The sequence below is a fragment of the Aegilops tauschii genome, chromosome 5, assembly GCF_002575655.3.
Source record: "Aegilops tauschii subsp. strangulata cultivar AL8/78 chromosome 5, Aet v6.0, whole genome shotgun sequence".
In the NCBI taxonomy this organism is placed as follows: domain Eukaryota; kingdom Viridiplantae; phylum Streptophyta; class Magnoliopsida; order Poales; family Poaceae; genus Aegilops; species Aegilops tauschii.
The window spans coordinates 283,748,381-283,767,126 of NC_053039.3; the positions used below are offsets into that span (position 1 = coordinate 283,748,381).

At 44.2% G+C, this 18,746-nt stretch overlaps 1 protein-coding gene across 2 annotated transcripts; it reads right to left on the minus strand.

Annotated features, from left to right (window-relative positions):
- Nucleotides 1-1,861: 1,861 nt before the first annotated feature.
- On the minus strand, nt 1,862-9,352 carry LOC109746060 (uncharacterized). 2 transcript variants are annotated; one of them, XM_020305175.4, is made up of 13 exons: nt 9,076-9,352; nt 7,273-7,689; nt 6,661-6,907; nt 5,835-5,947; nt 5,590-5,669; nt 5,316-5,457; nt 5,150-5,230; nt 4,521-4,625; nt 3,697-3,879; nt 2,846-2,938; nt 2,450-2,589; nt 2,310-2,376; nt 1,862-2,205 (listed from the first exon to the last, which is right to left on the minus strand). In XM_020305175.4, exons 2-13 carry the CDS (start codon nt 7,663-7,665, stop codon nt 2,098-2,100), a joined length of 1,752 nt encoding a protein of 583 aa, XP_020160764.1. In that variant the 5' UTR covers nt 7,666-7,689; nt 9,076-9,352; the 3' UTR covers nt 1,862-2,097. The 2 variants fall into 2 exon arrangements, with proteins under 2 accessions (XP_020160764.1, XP_020160763.1); XM_020305174.3 differs by having other exon boundaries at nt 1,862-2,217.
- Nucleotides 9,353-18,746: the final 9,394 nt, after the last annotated feature.

Below are 18,746 nucleotides of genomic sequence, written 5' to 3' on the forward strand. Positions count from 1 at the left end.
GCGTCGGCGGTGCACCCGGGCGGCCGCCTCGCCGGGGGGTACGCCAACGGCGGGTTGTTGCCGCCCTCGAGGTGCGTCAGCACGCCCTCGAGTGTGCGGCCGGGGACGCCCCACCACAAGTGGCGCCCCTCGCTGTTCTTCAGGCCGCCGACCACCGGCGCGCCGTTGGTGGACGCCAGCCGCCGCTGCTGACGGCGCTCGAAATACGCCGCCCAAGCCGCGTGGTTGTCGGCGGCGTACTGGGGGAGGGCGAGCTGGGCGTCGGTAAGGGAGGCGCGCACGACCTCGACCTCGTCGGCGAAGTAGGAGGGGCGCGCCACGGCGTCGGGCAACGGGGGAATGGGCACTCCCCCGTTGCTGAGCCTCCACCCCGTCGGCCCGGCGCGCATGTCTGGCGGCGCCGGGATGTTCGCCTGGAACAGGAGCCAGGACTCCTGTTCGCGGAGCGTGCGGCGGCCGAAGCCGTTGGCCGCCGCCTCGTCTCCGGGGAAACGCGCGGCCATCGGGAGGAGAGGGGTGGGAGAGGGAGGGCTCGGCGGCGGCTCACGGGAGAGGGGGAGGGAGGGCTCGGCGGCGGCGCTCGGGAGAGGTAGGGCTGGTGTGGCCAGAGGCGAGCAAGGCCACCGGCTTATATAGTCGCGCCGCGTCCGTGTGTACGCGTGCGAGGGAGGGGGAGGGGAGGCGTCGGCGCGCCGCCCGTGAGGAACCGAGGCGTTGGGGGGAGACGAGGCGCGGTGTCGCTGACGCGTCTGGCCCGCGGCTCTTTCGCGCCAAAACCGCTCGCCCCGGCGCCCCCCAGCGCGTCGGGTTCGGCCTGGGTCCGCCGGCGCTGATTTCGGCCCAGGACGGCGAAAATCGGGCTCCTGGGGGCGCGACTGGGCCGTTTTTCCGGCGCGGCGCAAAAAAATCGCCTGGGAAGGCCTTTCTGGGGGCGCGGCTGGAGATGCTCTAAGGTTCCTGTTCTACATCCTTTATATTGCCGCGGCTATCATCATTGTTGAGGATGTGCACACTCACATTCTAGGACCGATGATGTATGGCGTGGCTGCTCATGATTCAGGCAAGCACCTTGTCCTTTCGATCGTGCTGCTGCGACCCAGTTCAGGATGTACTTCATTGCCATTGTACTTCTCCCCTTTTTTACCGGGAACGTTTCCCTTTTTTGACCAGGAAATTGTTTGGCTTTTCAACTTTATGATACTGTAATAAACTGATGCTTAACATAGTTCAGTTCAACTAATGAGGATGTTTCATTTAGATGCAGACATATTTCAATTGTATTGGGCTTGTATGCTTGCATTCACCAGTTTAATGCGCACTAAATGGATCTGAATAATCCACATCAGGAAGGGATTAAGCGAATTAACCAAAATGATAGGGATTAGAAGGGATCACGATTGACTAGGGGATTCGATCCTCATCAAACCAAACCAGTTCCGGTGGCACAAATTGGGCCGATGGCTTAGTGTGGAGCGGACCATGTGACACAGGCTCCGGTCCAGAAAAAGTAACAACAACAGCACCATAGAAGACCATTGTGGGCCACAGCATTAATGGACAACCGACAAGAGGCACTGGCACTGTAGAATATTGATGCAATGAAAAGCAATACAACATGCAATACAAATGTGCGCACAGATCCCCATGTGGACCACCGCTCGGATAATGATACCACCACCCATGTTGAATTTCTGCTAAACTATGGGCTATTAACATAGTTGAATTAAATAGTACTTGCACGTTACCAGTGATTCATGGACATCCACGACCAAGATAACAGCAGAAATTTAAAAATACAAAAGGACAGTCAGAAACAACGGACAATGGTTGCATTCGGTAAAATCACACCCAACACATGGAATGACAGAAATCAAGTTCAAACTATCAATTTAAGCACACCATCGAAACAACGTGTCTCGTTGCTCAATTATACAATATTAATAACAACAAAAGGGGAACATAGCCCATCCATTATCAGCATGGAAGTATAGGTAAGTTACTGGGCTAGAAAGAACTCTCGGACTCTTAAGGGTAAATTACATGTACTCCAAGCTGGACTAAGAATAGCTTCTAAAGAACGTGACGACAGTAGCTTAGTTAGCTAGACATCATGATCTGGTCACACGCCTGAAGGGCCTGGTTTGCATAGTATCGTACATCCACATCAGGGTCCTCGCTCAGCTCGACAAGGCATGGCTTCACAGTCTTCTCAGCGACCTGCAAAGTTAGTATTCATGATATTCCCCAATAATCCATAAACCGAACTATACTAAAAAATGGGATCATGCAGAAGAAACTGAAGAACTCACAGATTGATCAAGGATTGGTACAAGCGACTGCAGAACTTTCGCAACATTGAATTTGATGTTCGGCACTCTGAAAGTTTAGAAGTATGTCAGCAAAGCACTAAAATGATCTAGTTCTGCCAATTATGTTAGTTGCCGCTCACCTGTCCTTCGAGGAATTAATGACAACAGGGAGCAGCTTTTGGCATGTTATTTCTGCACCCATGACAGGGGCTAGCAATGAGATAGCTTGCAGGATGGTCATGCGATACAGATAATGTGGGTTGTTTATCTTCTCCAACACCTAGAAAATAGAACATGTAAGCCTTCAAGACAGATGGTCTAGTCCAGTATGCAGAGTAAAAAAAAGCACAGATTTTCAGCCTGTATCAAAACATCATTAATGCAAAAAGTACTATTAATATTTTTCACTAAGCAATGATTGAACCTGTTCAGACTTAAATATGAAACCCCACAACAAGATGCCTGCTTAGCTGCGGGTGTGCTGGCTTTAGTGCATGTTTAAAGTATGCCTAGTGTTTAGATAGTACAACAAGAACCTGAGGAATTATATGTTGCATTGCCCACTCTGGACCAAACTCCTCCGCCAGGCGCTTCAAGTTGTTTGCGGCAGCTTCTCTGATCGAGAAAACCTGAAATTCAAACTCTGGTTAACCATTCCTGCATTTATAGGTAGAGTGACAGCCTCTTGTTTATTACTCCCTCTGTTCACTATTGTAAGATGTTTTGGATATTTCGGTATGGGCTACATACGGACTGAAATGAGTGAACAAACACACTAAAATGTATCTATATACATCCGATTCAGCATAAAGTTAGAATATAATAGTGAACAGAAGGAGTGTATATCAATCTTAACCAGAGAAAAGACGCAAGCCGCATTTTGTTTATGACTACAGAAAATATGCAAGCCAACCGGCAAAGTGCATCGAGTTTCACTAAAACTGAACACCGAGTTCCGTCAATTACTGGTAAATGAGGGAAAAATCACATGTGAAGGTTGTTAAATATCACATGTGCTCCTCATGCAATGTACTGCTATACGCTGGAACAAAATGTTTGAGGTCATATGCCAAAATCGCAGCAGTGTACTGCTTTGTTTATTTCGAAAAAAAATTAAAGGAACAAAGGGGCTGTTTGGTTCCCAGGCACAGCTTTGCCAAGCCTAAAACCTTAGGAGCACAACAGTTTCTTAGATGTGCGTTTTGTTAGTTGGCACAATTTATTATCCATATGGCCCATGTGTCAATACAAAATTTTCCCATCTTTTGCCATTCCTGAAATCTAATTTATTGGCCACATTTATAGGAATACACACATTGCCTAACCTTAGCTGTGGGAAAATTAACCTTGAACCAAACATGTGCTTAGATATCAGAATAGTGTATACCTTATCTTCCAACCATTGCATGCAAAGTGCCCCCAGCTTGTCATCAAAAAACCCAACACCTAACTGACTAGCCAGCAGAGGGATGTACTCAATTATTGCAAGGCGAACCCTCCAGTGCCTATCCTCCGCAAGTTCTACAATAGCCGGCAATAGAGATTGCGACAGCAAGTCAATTCCAATGACCTGAAAGATTGCAAAAGCATCAGAAAATGTGAAATGGCCAAGGGAAAAATACAGCAAATATCAGTCAATAGGAGAAACAGACTTGATGAAGGGGATAGCTGCTACTCCTTCTGTTTTCGTATGTATGTCGTCTTAGAACGTTACGCTCACCGTAATACAGGTAAAATATGGCATTACTCATCTTCATTATAACACATGATACATTTAACGGCGAGTGTTACTTTAGTCCATACTGATTAATGGCAATTGCAATAGCCAGGGGGGGGGGGGGGGGGGGGGGGTGAAAGGGGAAATTGGTGTAAATGTGACTTTAAATGGTAGTATGACCTTCGCTCAGAAACGTATTTTGGTGCCAGATGTCATGTATTTATCGCAGACTTATTATACTGGGAAGTGCAGAGTGTTGCGACCCATGGTGTTGCAGATAAAGACCTAGGGCAAGTGGGCTAACACCGAGTCATCCAGTTGTATAGTAGCCAACTTTTGCACATGTCCCTCGTATTTGGGGTAAACAAAGTGGTAAGATCAATCTCAGTTACACTGGGGTAAAGCAAAGAATATCATGCTGGAAGCGTACCAAAGATTCACAAACGAACCAGCTATTAATTGCAAGAGAAGCAAGAAACAAAAATAGTACTGACCTGATTAACTTGATCAAGCTTGCTGATTATGTTGAGTCGAACATCAGGAAATTCATCCTTCAGCAAAGAAAGAAAAATAGGAAGAAGTTGTTCAATGGTAGCATCCTGCAGAAAGCCAAAGATGAAGCTGATCAGTTTCCAATGACGATGAATTGTTGATAGTAATTGCATGAAGAGCAGAAACTATTGGCAACAAATCATAGTAGTATCACACAGATATACGGAATAAATAGATTTGATTTGTAGCAACTAGCAATAGAAGATTAAATAAAGGACAAGTCTTTGGATGCTGGATGCAAAATACCGTCACAAAACATGTACATGTAACTGGCAAATGAACCAGTGCATATGGAACACAAACCAAAAACATCTGCATTGTTCAGCCGACATGCTGAGAAATCCAAGATAACAGCAATTCAAAGAAGTGATTATGCGCCACGTCTCGCTAAAATTTCAGTATAAACGGCGAATACTACTTCATACGGCAGGTCACAAGAGTACAATGATAATGGAAACGGGTATTCATAAGATGGGTATTCATTAAAATGTAAAGTGCATTAATTTGTCTGTAAACATGTTTGCAACACTGAAAGGCAATTCAAGAATTATGGATGCATCATTGCTCGCACCTTCCCCAAGACAGGGGCCATTCCCATGATGACTGAAGCCAAAGCTGAGCGAACATGCTGAGACGAATCTGATGACAATTCCTGCAGATGAAATTGGCAAGAGTTAGTCTATTGGCAATAACAGCAGCAGAATACAAATGATTTTCAGTAACTGCCCCAGCCGCACCTTAACACACGGCAGAATGTGCTGAATTGCAAGCTGTGGACTTAATATCCTACAGAACTTAGTAACTTTTCCGGCAGCTGCTATCCGCACTTCAGCCTCATTATCACGGAGGAGGCGAACATATGCAGGCACCAGGTCTGCTCTGTTACCAAATATATGAACACATCAACCAATCAGATTAAATATATGTATTTACATGTAATATAACAACTTGCCACACTTCACAAATATTAAAAATTCAAGTATGTTACAATTGATGAAGAAGGTCACTAACCTTGTAGGCTCAGGACCAACTGCCTCGCAGAGCTCATACAACTGGTTTGCAACCATATAACGGACACGCCAAGATTTATCCTAACAGAGGAGTTATGGAACAAGTGTTAGTAGCAGCACAACCATGATGATGAACTTAACAACATAGTTAAACAAATAAGCAGTTCTGGGTAACATGAAACTGTAGCAATCACAAAGTTATATAACAATACCATACAAAGACTATTAGTTATGTCAGTAATGTACCTGGGAGAAATTAACAATGACTGGAAGGATATGGGCTACACAATCTTGGGGTTCTAACAATTTTCCAAGAGCGGCACAGCCTTCAACTGCCAATAAACGTACTGAATCTTGATCTGCAAATGAAGGCCAATAACAGCGTGTAATCAATGTCACAAACTCTCGACTCGTTTACCATTGTACAAAATGTTGGACAAGAAAGTTCCAGGAGCCAGTTTTATGGCTCATACATATATTGATCTTTTGGTACATTCAAGTATAAAAGAATAGTCTCGGAGTTTCAAGAGTTTATTTTGATATCTTGGAGCATAGGCAGACTGATATCATATTCAGAATGAAGATAAAATATAGCAGGATACTTTTGGTTTCAGTCCTAAAGGATTCATAACAAATCACAAGGAACCTAACCGTACTACACCACACTGCCATACAGAACTACTTGAGACCCTATATAAATTAACAATAATAAAGCAGAATCGGAATATTAGGAACATGCGCTACCACCATACAAAAAGATAAACTAATAAATGGTACTTGAAAAATTATGTCAAATTAACTGCAACAAAGCTAGAGATAAGCTACATGTAACAATCACTGACTACGCTAGTAAGCACAATCACTGACAAATCAATAAAAGATCTCCACAGCAGATTAATGAGGAGACCGCATGATTACAAACACAATCATTCAGAGAACACAATAACTGTTTGATGGCAACATCAGAAACTACAATACATGTGTTCTATTCCACTTTTTGAACAGGTAACTATTTGCCTGAACTAGAGAATTATTTCATTAAACAGTATGTCACAGATGTAGAAGAAAGTACCATCTTGGGTAAGATCATCAAAGATCGACATGATTTCTGTCTTCAAATGGCTCTGTTCAACAGTGGCAGCAAACTTCCCAAGATTTGATGCAGCTGCCCTTCTGACCATAGGCATGTCATCTTGGCATAACTGGCCATAAATAGTCCTCAGTTCTGTTTTCAACGGATCGGTGGCACTTGGATAGGCTATATGGAAAAGACCACAGGATGATACTCTAGCTGTAAACCACTCACCAGCCGCTAGCCTCTGAAAAGAGTAAAGACTGGTTGAACGAACAGGCATAAAGATATCAACAGAAAATAAAACTGCATTGCTACATTTATCTAAGTACTCCCTCTGTACAGAAATGTAAGACTTTTTAGATCACTCTTCCGTGATCTAAAAAGTCTCATATTTCTTTACAGAGTACAGCAGTATTTCCAATGAACAGCCATATGTTGGAGCAAGTCACTAGGCAGAAGAATACAATGCAAACGCAGTTACCTAAAAGGCAAGAAGTGGAAATATCATGCAAACATATATATTACTTAAGGAATATAATGATGAGGTCAAGGAGTGCCACAAATATTTGACAACAATCAATTGAATGTCTCGCTGTATAAATGCATTACCTTTACTACTGCAATGAAATAGTCAACAATGTCATTTTCTTTCATCTGTGCACCAATACGGCACAACGACTCAACTGCTTTGTCTCGGACACAGGTTTCCTCCACCGTAGACAATGTCTCCAATGGTGGGAGCAAAACATGAGCATGCTCTACACCCCCAACATAAGGAATGAACACACCCAATTCTTCAGCCATTGCAAGAAGCACCTCATCTTCATCATCATTGTTTTCGCTGAGGAAAGGAATCAGTTCCTTCCTGGTTCTTTCTTCTCCAAGTGCCCGTGCAATAGTGGAAAGTCTTCTGATGGAGTTCAGGCGCAATTGAATATCTTCATTTTTAAGCTCATCTATCAGCACGGCAATTGGATAGAGAGGCTCATCGACCATAGCCATCAGGCTAATCAGTTACTTCTACAACTGCAAATCAAGACAGAAGATTAGGACAGTGTGACCACTAGAACTGAGCACGCACACACACAGATGTGTCCTGTAGTACAAAATATGTTGCATGATCAAAGGCAAGAGCAAGTGAGAATGGCAGAGTGGTGTTTCAATGAGAGATCAACCAAATCTCCTCCCTTTCAAGGATTTAGATATGTCAACCTATTACAACCATAGTTTCAAAATAGACATATTTTCAAGACATCCATACAACTGCACTACATACGACCATTGGTTTCACAGCAACATATTAATACAAAAGTGAGAATTACGGAAGACGCATAAAATTTCAGGGGCACTTCCATGAAATCAATCACTATTTAATTAATATGACTGCAAAGATTTCATTGATATCAGAGGTCAAAGTTTAGAAAGGCAGCACACTGAAACACGTGACTGGTTTAACTTGCACGATCAGTAAATGTGGATTCATTGTCATGCTGGACATGATCACTGAAGGAAAAGGAATCAAAGTCTCGTACAGCACAACAAATTTAAGAGGTCAAACCTTTCAATTAGCATATGCTTTACACAACCCAAACAGCAAAAACATTTGTTTTCCTAATAAATTATTTGTTACTTTCCCCAAGTGTCAAAGAAAGATGCAAGTTACTGTCTACAAATGGTTTCAGGGGCAAACAATCATAATCTTTGCGGCATTCCCAAGGCTGCAATCATTCTTTTCCCATCAACAGATCTACAAGCAAGGGTCAGAACATATAGCTTATGTTGGTTGTGCCAGTGGACCAAAGCAAGTCGTATGAAACCATAGAAATCTCCATAATATCCGGTACAGTTTCTACATTCGATGCTTTCAAATTATCGCCGTTCTAACAAACATACAACATAGTAAGCACAGCTGTTGGGGGGCGAGCATAACGAAAAAAATCGTGTATTCTACAACTTCCTGGTACGAGTGCACAATCGTGCACCATCTGAGAGACCAAGCGAACCGAAAGAGTGCGGTACAACCACGACGCATAGCTAGGGCAAAACAACAATCCAAGCAACAAGCGACAAACGTATCAGCTCTCCCAATCATCCCACATCTTGCTTGTCTCAAAAAATCATCCCACATCCAAATTCCGCAGACAGAATCCCCAGATCCGTCCCAATCTGGGCGAGATCAGCGCAACCCCACAGAAATGGCGCAGATCTGGGCGGAGGAACCACGGATACACAAGAAAAAGCTTGATCGACGCCGGAAGGCCGCCGTACAGATTCTAATTTCCGACACCCGGACCGGGACAGTGGAGCGGATGCGCCGGGCCAGGGCGACGGGAGCGAGCCGACCCGGCTCAGACCGTAGATCTAACAACGGGGAGAAGAAGGGGCGGAACAGATGGGAGCGAGGGATCTCACCTGACGGGATCAGAGCGGGTCCCCGCGGTGGCAGCGGCGGCGAAGGGGGGGAGGAGCTGAGGAGGTCGCGAGGCGTCGCCGGTAAGATTGTGTCTGGACGCGGTGGATGGAATGGGACGGGGAACCGGAGAACGAGGTAAAGGCACCACAGGGGATTGGGCTTGGGCCGGGTGGTGGAACGACCTTTTCTGCACTCGCCTCGCTGAAACCGGTGGAATGATTTATTTATTCATTTCATACTATGAAAACGGGGAGTTGGGATTGTAGGTTCCATACCAACCCCACCCCCCCCCCCCCCCCCCCCCCCCCCGCGGCCGGTTTTCCTCCCTCCCATGGCGCAATCTCTCTCCCACCATCAATTTATTTTAGCAGACCGATACCCTCTTGTATGGAAAAATGAAAGTATCTCCTACCTTCTTCCGTTACTTTTCTCCTCCCGATCCCATGAGATGGCTAGGTCATTAACTCTCGCTTGCATGCAGAAGCCGCCACGCTCCTGCTCCCACGCGATCGACGAGACCCTCCCGCCCAGCATGCCGCCACCATCGCCATGGCCACCACCTTCACCCTACCATGGTGCATTTCCACCCTCCCGATCGTGTGTTGTCGTCACCACCATCCCGCTGACATGCGACCTTACCCTTCAACTGACCTAACATCGTTGACCAGAGACCAGCGCAATGGCGTCATCTCCTTCATGTGCTTTACTGCATCACATAAGTCGTGTCTCGACAGCAAAAGTATAGGAGTAACCGGTCCTGGTGGCACAACCTTTTGAATAAGAATAGGGACAGGCAGATTAAGGAGTTCGCTGACGGGAAGAGTTGGATTGTGTGGTACCACCATTCAATTGCGTCATTCTTTTGTTGTTTAGAAGGAAGCGACAGGAGAGGCTCCTACTGCATTTAATTAACAAAAGATATTGAGTTACATATTTAAAAGAGGGGCGCCACTTGTTTGTTGTTTTGCCTCAGTTGCTCTTAATGCGTTCCTACCTTCTGTCATGCGATGCCAAAGGCGTTCTAAGAGGCGTTACGCATGATGGAACATTGGTGAGTCACGGGTGCACCAGGTCATCACGGCCTCCAACAGTACCACATGGTACGTTGAGGTTCACGCATCATTAACAAGTTGAAGATGAAGTTGTGTGAGTCATAAATTGGAGCAGCTCGTGATTCTGTATGTTAGCCCTTCCTTGTAGGTACTTCTCAAGCTGGAGGACAACATATTAGTCAAGACATTAGGGATCCTCATTGATGTTTTATCTCTTGTCTGCACTTATTTTGTTTGCTCCAATTCTATATATTCTCGTGAGTAGATGAGGTGTAAGCATGTGCAATGTAGTTTCTTTTTTTGCATCTATTCTTCTCGTCCCAATTTATGCAGCTAGTATTATAAAACCCCATGAAAGAAGAGGTGGTTTATGCGGCATGATGATGGAAAATTAAAGGTGCATGCATGTTGACTGCAAGGATTGGTAGAAGTAAATAGTAGCAGTGCTAAGTAATGTTGTTTTTTGATTTGTTCACGATTAGCTTGGTAGCACAACCTGTGTTCTCAAAAAGGTAAGTAACTGTTAAGGTAAAAATATACGCATCTTGGCCTCAAATGGCACATTTAGATTTGTATAATGATTTATCTTTCAACGTGTTTGGTTGGGGGAGTTAAAGATTGAGAATGAGAATTTAAGGTACAAGAGAATTAAAACCCTTTGATTAGCTCCGGCATATGGGAATTGAGGAGGGAAGGGGTGGGAATTAAGAGGTCCAACTCCCCAAGATCTCTTCCTGAGGGACCCCTAGTACTATGTGAGGATTGGGAATTGACAGAAAAAATAACGGTTTGTACGTGCGCGGCGGAATTGATAGACTACTGATCCCTTGCCTCCCATCAGACTAGTCCGGCGCTACTGCAGGATGCTGCTAACGCGACACTACAATCAGAGACCTTCGATGAAACTGTGTGCGATGCATTAATCACAAACGGTGATGTAATAAAACCGTAAAAAATGATGCAAAACGTTTGCGATGGCGGAGGCATCAAACACAATTCATATTATAGTTGTGTGTGCGATGTGTGGCATACGGTTCTCTCCAATGAACTATTTGCGATGAGACAGAACAACAGAAACGGGCAGCCATATGAAGGTGTGTGCGATATACGGCATACAGTTCACTCGGATGAACTATTTGCGATTAAGGAACGCAACAGAAATAGTCACCCAGATCAAGGTGTGTGCGATATACGGCATACAGTTCACTCAGATGAACTATTTGCGATTAGGGAACGCAACAGAAACAGTCATCTAGATCAAGGTGTGTGCAATATACGGCATACAGTTCACTTGGATGAACTGTTTTCGATTAGGCAAGCAAACAGAAACGATTCAACTTAACAAGATATGTGTAATATGCGGCAAATAGGTTCCTAATCAGAAATGTGTGCGAAGACCCATAATAACACAGACAAATTCTCCTAATAAGCCGTGTGTGTTGTGGGCAAACACTTTATTGTATACAATTGTCAGCGATTGATGAATTCATCACCGACGGGTTCCCTAGTATGGTCCGTGTGCGATGTCATTGCATACAGAACAATATATATGTACGTATAACTTATAAGGACTTGATTTCATAACCAAATTGAACATCCAATTACAAAGGTGGCTAGTACACACATGACCTTTGCACACACCAAAGTATGTTCCAAAATGCCTAGAAAACTCAAATAATGTATAAAAAGACAAAACGGACCCTGAATAATTTCATATTCTTAGGACAACGCGCCTATAGTTTCATGTTGCCTCTGTAAAATAAATCAAAGCGGGAAGAGACAGCTTATGTCGTTTCACACACATAGGTGACAAGTTCCCTCTCGAAACCATGAGGCTTTTTGAGGGAAACTCCAGTTTATAAGAAGTTTATACCAAAACTTGTCCCAAATTGGACTATTTTTTTATCACAGCATGTTGGTGCCATGCCATAACACCATGCCAAGTTTCGTGATTTTGAGGCGAGTTTTGAATTTACAGTAATTTTAAAACTGGGTTTCTCAATGTTTACTATCGAGCCGACACCGCCCTAGATAGGCTTTTTCCTCGAGGTCCCAAATGTCAGAATTCAAATATGTCACTACCATGCAGCTTTTCTTATAAGAATTACATCCTATTTGGTGTGCTAGCTGAAAATAAGTTTGTGGGTGCTGGCGGGCGCTAAGAACTTGCGGGTTCTGTAATGAACAATGATCTCAAGGATCCTGGGACAGTGATGTTCTTTCCCCATGTTGTGATTTCTTATAATATTTATGTCTTAATTAAAGAAATGGCAAGCCATTGGCCAGTATGAAAGAAAATATGGGTCAAAGCCGAGCTGAAAAGGGCAAGAATATCTAACTCCAGCTTACAAACGCTCCAAAAGCATGATGATTAATTGTTCATCGGGTTTAGACAAAACCCAGATTAAACAGGGCAATAACTTCTAACTACACCAAAGTTCTGGGCAGTCACAATCAAATGGATCGGTCTGATCCATAAAATAAAGATCCCGGCGCAAAAATTCTACTGGTCCATGATGACGACAAGTTGTTATAAATAGAAGCCGAGCACGTTCAGAAGCCCTTAGGTCCACCTAAAACTTCTTTTTATGCTATTCAACATATCCATTCGTGAGAAAATTCTTGTTGAAAAACTTAATCCTCACGGACAATAGTAAACTCGCATTCAACATGAAGAATGTGACAGAGCTAGTGTTTGCAGGGTTGGATGCATATCCTTCCAACGTTATTGTCTTCAAACGAATGCCATGAGATCTGAGAAAAAACTTTGTGCTTCCTCACCCATCAATTAGTTATACATTTTTCTCCAAGTGTTAGTACCTAAATAGACATGAAGATTGAAAACACTTAATGTCTAAAATAGAGTATGTCGAAGGAGCGACAGTTGAATGGTTAATTCTAGTACATCATATATGCGTTTTCAATGTGCGTGAAATCATCACCTTTACATACAAATTCTCCAAACATGGAAAGCATCGCAGCAAGCAAATACTCGTATTCAGATCAAGACACCACATACTGATATATAAGGTCTTGACATAATTCCACACCCCTCGTAGGCCATCCATGGACAAACTCTTCATTCAGCATAGAACATAATATTAGCACTGAAAGTGTACTCCAAGATGATATTTAACTTGTGCGCACAAATAAAAAATGCATATTACAAAAGTGTACATGAATAATATACAATACATGATTAAGTGTGGAGCCAAACACCATCTTGAACGATTTAAACGGATCATCTGAAGGTGCAACTATCCCTGGGTGGTTTTGGTAATTCCTAACAACGTATAGCTCATTGAACTAATGCTATTTCAAGATGATCATTTCAGAAAGTTCAATGATTGGCATGGCATGGATTAGGAATGTGGACCCCTCAAAATGCTAAGGACACAGATTGGCTCAAGCTTAAGACTATACATTTTCATTTTAGTGATCCAAGATCACATTGAGTCCCTAGGAAAGCCAATACTATTAAAAGGGGATGAGGTGTTGCTTAATAGCTTGCTTGCTCCAAAAGCCCTCGGCCACTTTCTCATATCCACATATGTCCCAAACCAAAAGTCAAACTCGGACCTACCGATTTGATCTATTCGGCGCCACCGAGTTCATTTGACATAGCCACTGCCAGAAACATAGTCACTTCGGTCTCACCGAGATGGGATTGCAAACTCTCTGTTTCCCTTCGTAACATTTTGGTCCAACCGAGATGAGCAATCGGTCCCACCGAGTTCGCAATGCAAACTCTTTGTTTCCCTTTCATAACGTTTTGGTCTTACCGAAACGAGCGAATCGGTCCCACCGAGTTTGCCTGACCAACTCTCTGTTTGCCTATTACAAAAATCGGTCCTATCGAGTTTATGTGATCGGTCTCACCGAGGTTACGTTATGCCATAACCCTAATGATATCGGTCCCACCGAAAATCCTAGCGTTCACATTCTGAACTAAATCGGTCTGATCGAGTTTTCTGATGCGGTCCCACCGAGTTTGGTAAATTGTGTGTAACAGTTAGATTTTGTGTGGATGCTATAAATACCCCTCCACCCACTCTTCATTCGTGGAGAAAGCCATCAGAACGTGCCTACACTTCCAGCATACATTTTCTGAGAGAGAGACACCTACTCATGTGTTGAGACCAAGATATTCCATTCCAACCACAAGAATCTTGATCTCTAGCCTTCCCCAAGTTACTTTCCACTCAAATCATCTTTTCACCAAATCCAAATCTGTGAGAGAGAGTTTGAAAGGATCGATATAGTTGACTAGAGGGGGGCTGAATAGGCAACTAACAATTTTTAGCTTTTCTTTACCAATTTAAACTTTGCATCAAAGTAGGTTGTCTAGATATGCAACTAAGTGAGCAACCTATATGATGCAATGACAACAAGCACGCAAGCAAGCAAGGGATTTAACACAAGTAAGCTTGCGAAAGTAAACGGACGAGATAACCAAGAGTGGAGCCGGTGAAGACGAGGATGTGTTACCGAAGTTCCTTCCTTTGAGGGGAAGTACGTCTCCGTTGGAGCGGTGTGGAGGCACAATGCTCCCCAAGAAGCCACTAGGGCCACCGTATTCTCCTCGCGCCCTCACACAATGCGAGATGCCGTGATTCCACTATTGGTGCCCTTGAAGGCGGCGACCGGACCTTTACAAACAAGGTTGGGGCAATCTTCACAACTTAATTGGAGGCTCCCAACGACACCACAAAGCTTCACCACAATGGACTATGGCTCCGCGGTGACCTCAACCGTCTAGGGTGCTCAAACACCCAAGAGTAACAAGATCCGCTAGGGATAAGTGGGGGGAATCAAATTTCTCTTGGTGGAAGTGTAGATCGGGGCCTTCTCAACCAATCCCAAGCAAATCAACAAGTTTGATTGGCTAGGGAGAGAGATCGGGCGAAAATGGAGCTTGGAGCAACAATGGAGCTTTTGGGGGAAGAGGTAGGTCAACTTTGGGGAAGAAGACCTCCTTATATAGTGGGGGGAACAATACAACCGTTACCCCCCAAAACAGCCCCGCAGAGGGCGGTACTACCGCAGGAGGCAGCGGCACTACCGCTCCCCCGGGCGGTACTACCATGAAGTATGGAGGCCAGGGGAGAGACGGACCCGAGCGGTACTGCCGCGGTGGTAGGGCGGTACTACCGCTCATGAGCGGCACTGCCGCTCTACTGCCGCTGCAAAGTACCGCACAATCCGACACGAGAAATGGCCACTCGAGTCGACGCGGTAGGAGCCTGGTACCACAGCGGTACTACGGCTGAGGACCCACCGGCGGTACTACCGCTGCGGAGCGGTACTGCCGCCTGTGACCCCTAAGCGGTACTACCGCTGGAACCAGACAAAGCCCAAGGAAAAGGGAAAAGAGATCTCCATTGAAGCGGAAGGGCTCAGAGGGTGAGAAAAGGATGTGTACGTGTTGATTCCACCCTAGCCTTACCGAAGCGGACCCCCTCTTGATAGTACGGTGACTCCTACGAAACTAGTCCACCAGAAAAGAAGCGAAAGAGCTACACCGTCTTGAATGACACTCCGAGGGGAAAGAAATCGTCTCGTGCCAAATGATGAATCTCTGAAATGCTCAAAGCACACGATTAGTCCGCAAACATGTTGTCATCAATCACCAAAACTACATCTAGAGAGATATGCCTTAACAGAGTTGAGTGTTGGGGAGACTATCATTTGAAGCACAAGAGCAAGGAGTTCATCATCAACACACCATCCATTACCTTTTGGAGAGTGGTGTCTCCTAGATTGGTTAGGTGTCACTTGGGATCCTCCGTCGAGATTGTGGAGTTGAACCAAGGAGTTTGTACGGGCAAGGAGATCGCCTACTTCATGAAGATCTACCCTAGTGAGGCAAGTCCTTCGTGGGCGATGGCCATGGTGGGATAGACAAGGTTGCTTCTTCGTGGACCCTTCCTGGGTGGAGCCCTCCATGGACTCACGCAACCGTTACCCTTCGTGGGTTGAAGTCTCCATCAACGTGGATGTGCGATAGCACCACCTATCGGAACCATGGAAAAAATCTCCGTGTCTACATTGCGTTTACTCCCTCGAAACTCCTCCCTTTTCCTTCATATGCAAATGTTTTACATTCCACTGCTATACTCTTAGACTTGCATGTGTAGGTTGATTGCTTGACTTGTGCTAAGTTGCTAAAATCTGCCAAGACTTACGTTTGGGAAAAGGCTAGATTTTTATTTGGTCAAGTAGTCTAATCACCCCCCTCTAGACATACTTTCGATCCTGTAAGTGGTATCAGAGCTTTGGTCTCCAGTTGCCTTGATTTCCATAGCTTTTGGTGATCATAGCCTTGGTTTCACAACCTAGGAGAGTATGGCATCTAGCGAGGGAAATTACCACCATAGAGGTCCTTACTTTGATGGTACTAATTTTGCTAGTTGGAAGCATAAGATGAAAATGCATATTCTTGGACATAACCCCGCCATTTGGGATATTGTGTGTACTGGCTTGCAAGGTGAATTCTTTGATGGGAGAGAACCGAACCGTGAAGCTACCGCGGAAGAGTTGAAGATGTTGCAATACAATGCTCAAGCTTGCGATCCTCTTCAACGGATTATGCCCCGAAGAATTCAACAAAATCAGCCATCTTGAGAATGTAAAGGAAATTTGGGATACTTTGATTGATATGCATGAAGGTACCGACTCCGTCAAGGAATCCAAATTGGATGTGCTTCAAAGTCAACTTGACAAGTTAAAAATGAAGGATGGTGAAGGTGTCACTGAAATGTACTCTAGGCTTGCTCTCATCACAAATGAGATTGCCGGCTTAGGAAGTGAAGAGATGACCGATAGATTCATCATCAAGAAGATCCTCAGAGCCTTGGATGGAAAATATGATACCGTATGCACATTGATCCAAATGATGTCCAATTACAAAGATCTCAAGCCAACGGAAGTCATTGGAAGAATTGTAGCTCATGAGATGTCACTCAAGGATAAGAAGGAGCTTCACAACAAGTCAAGTGGTGCTTACAAAGCCTCATGTGATGCCCCTACATCATCAAGTGAGAAACAAACCTTCAATAAGGAATTGAGCCTAATGGTGAAGAACTTCAACAGGTCCTACAAGAGTAGAAGCAAAGAAAGAAGTTCCAAGTCAAGGTCCTACAATGACAAAAGATCTTCAAGTCGTGAGCGTAATTGCTACAATTGTGGAAGACCCAGACACTACTCCAATAAGTGTACGACCCCCTACAAAAGAAGAGAAGATTCACCCAAAAGGAGAAGTAGAAGAGAAGAACCACCACCTAGAGAGAGAGGAGGAGTAGAGATGATTGTTATGAACGAAGAACCTCTCGGAGAAGTAAGGATTCGGAAAGGAAGGACAAGTCATCAAGGAGCTACACAAAACAAAGACATCAAGCTCATGTTGGTGAATGAGTATCCGGCTCCGACTCCGACCATCACTCCGAAAGAATTTATCACTCTAACTCCAAATATACTCAAGATGAAGGTGTTGCCGGTCTAGCACTTGTGTCAACCAACTCCTACGACATATTTGACTCACCAAATGAAGGAATTGGGAGATGCTTCATGGCTAAAGGCCCAAAGGTATCACACCCCGAGTATGTTGATATCAATAGTGATGAAGATGATTTGCTAGGTGATGGCGATTTACTTGTTGACAACTCTAGTGATGATAACTATGATGAAATTGCTATTAACCATGCTAATCAAGATTAAAAAAATGATGATGATAAGAAGGAGATTGAGCGTCTAACTAAAGAACTAAACACTCTTAAGTTAGCTCATGAAACTACCTTGGAAGATCACCGAGAACTTTTAAAGACTCATGAGAAGGTACGCTTTGAAAAGCTCAACCTTGAGCAAGAGCATGGGTTCTTAAAAGCAATCAATGACGATCTTCGCAAGAAAAGTTCTTCTTACATTGCCAAGAGTTTACTCTTGTCTACTTACATGCCACAAGTTAAATCTAGCAACAAGAGTAAGAAAGATTCTTCTTCTAGTAGTAACAACAACAATCATGATAAATCCAATATTGTTGCTTCTAGTAGTTCTCTTGATTCCACTAATGATTCTCTTAGCCAAGTTACACTTGAGCAAGAAAATAGCTTATTGAAGGGAATTATAGAGAAAGGTGTTTACAAGAGCCTTGCCGAGAGTAAGCAATTTGAGGAAATTGTACGCAAGCAAGGAAGGCACTAGAAGAATCAAGGTGTTGGTTTTGAACGAAAGTTCAATGCCAATGGAGTTGAGTGGGAAGAAGATCAATACCCCAAGACAAAGTTTGTTCCTCAACAAGAGAAGTACGATCCTACTTCTTTCCAAGGGACACAAGCTCAAGATGATCTTCCACCACAAGACCACAAGAAAAAGGGCAAGGACAAGCTTCAAGAGGAGATTGATGCATTTGAAGAAGCTCTTAAGGCCTTGGTCAAGTGGGTTCCCAAGACTACATCAAGTACGACTACAACTCTAAGGATTCCCATCAAGATGATGTGGATCCCAAAGAAGAAGAACTAGAGAGTTCTTGAGGGTGACTCCGCCAACATACTTCACTCAAATATTTTTGGCTAGGACAAGTGCAAACAACTTCCACATCTTGCACTAGTTCAAGGAGTCAC

Coding starts and splice junctions, on each gene's coding strand:
- LOC109746060 (XM_020305174.3), bottom strand. CDS start 7,665: ATGGCTATGGTCGATGAGCCTCTCTATCCAATTGCCGTGCTGATAGAT. Junction 6,908..7,272: donor ATTTCATTGCAGTAGTAAAG/GTAATGCATTTA, acceptor TACTCTTTTCAG/AGGCTAGCGGCTGGTGAGTG. Junction 5,670..5,834: donor TCATTGTTAATTTCTCCCAG/GTACATTACTGA, acceptor CTCCTCTGTTAG/GATAAATCTTGGCGTGTCCG.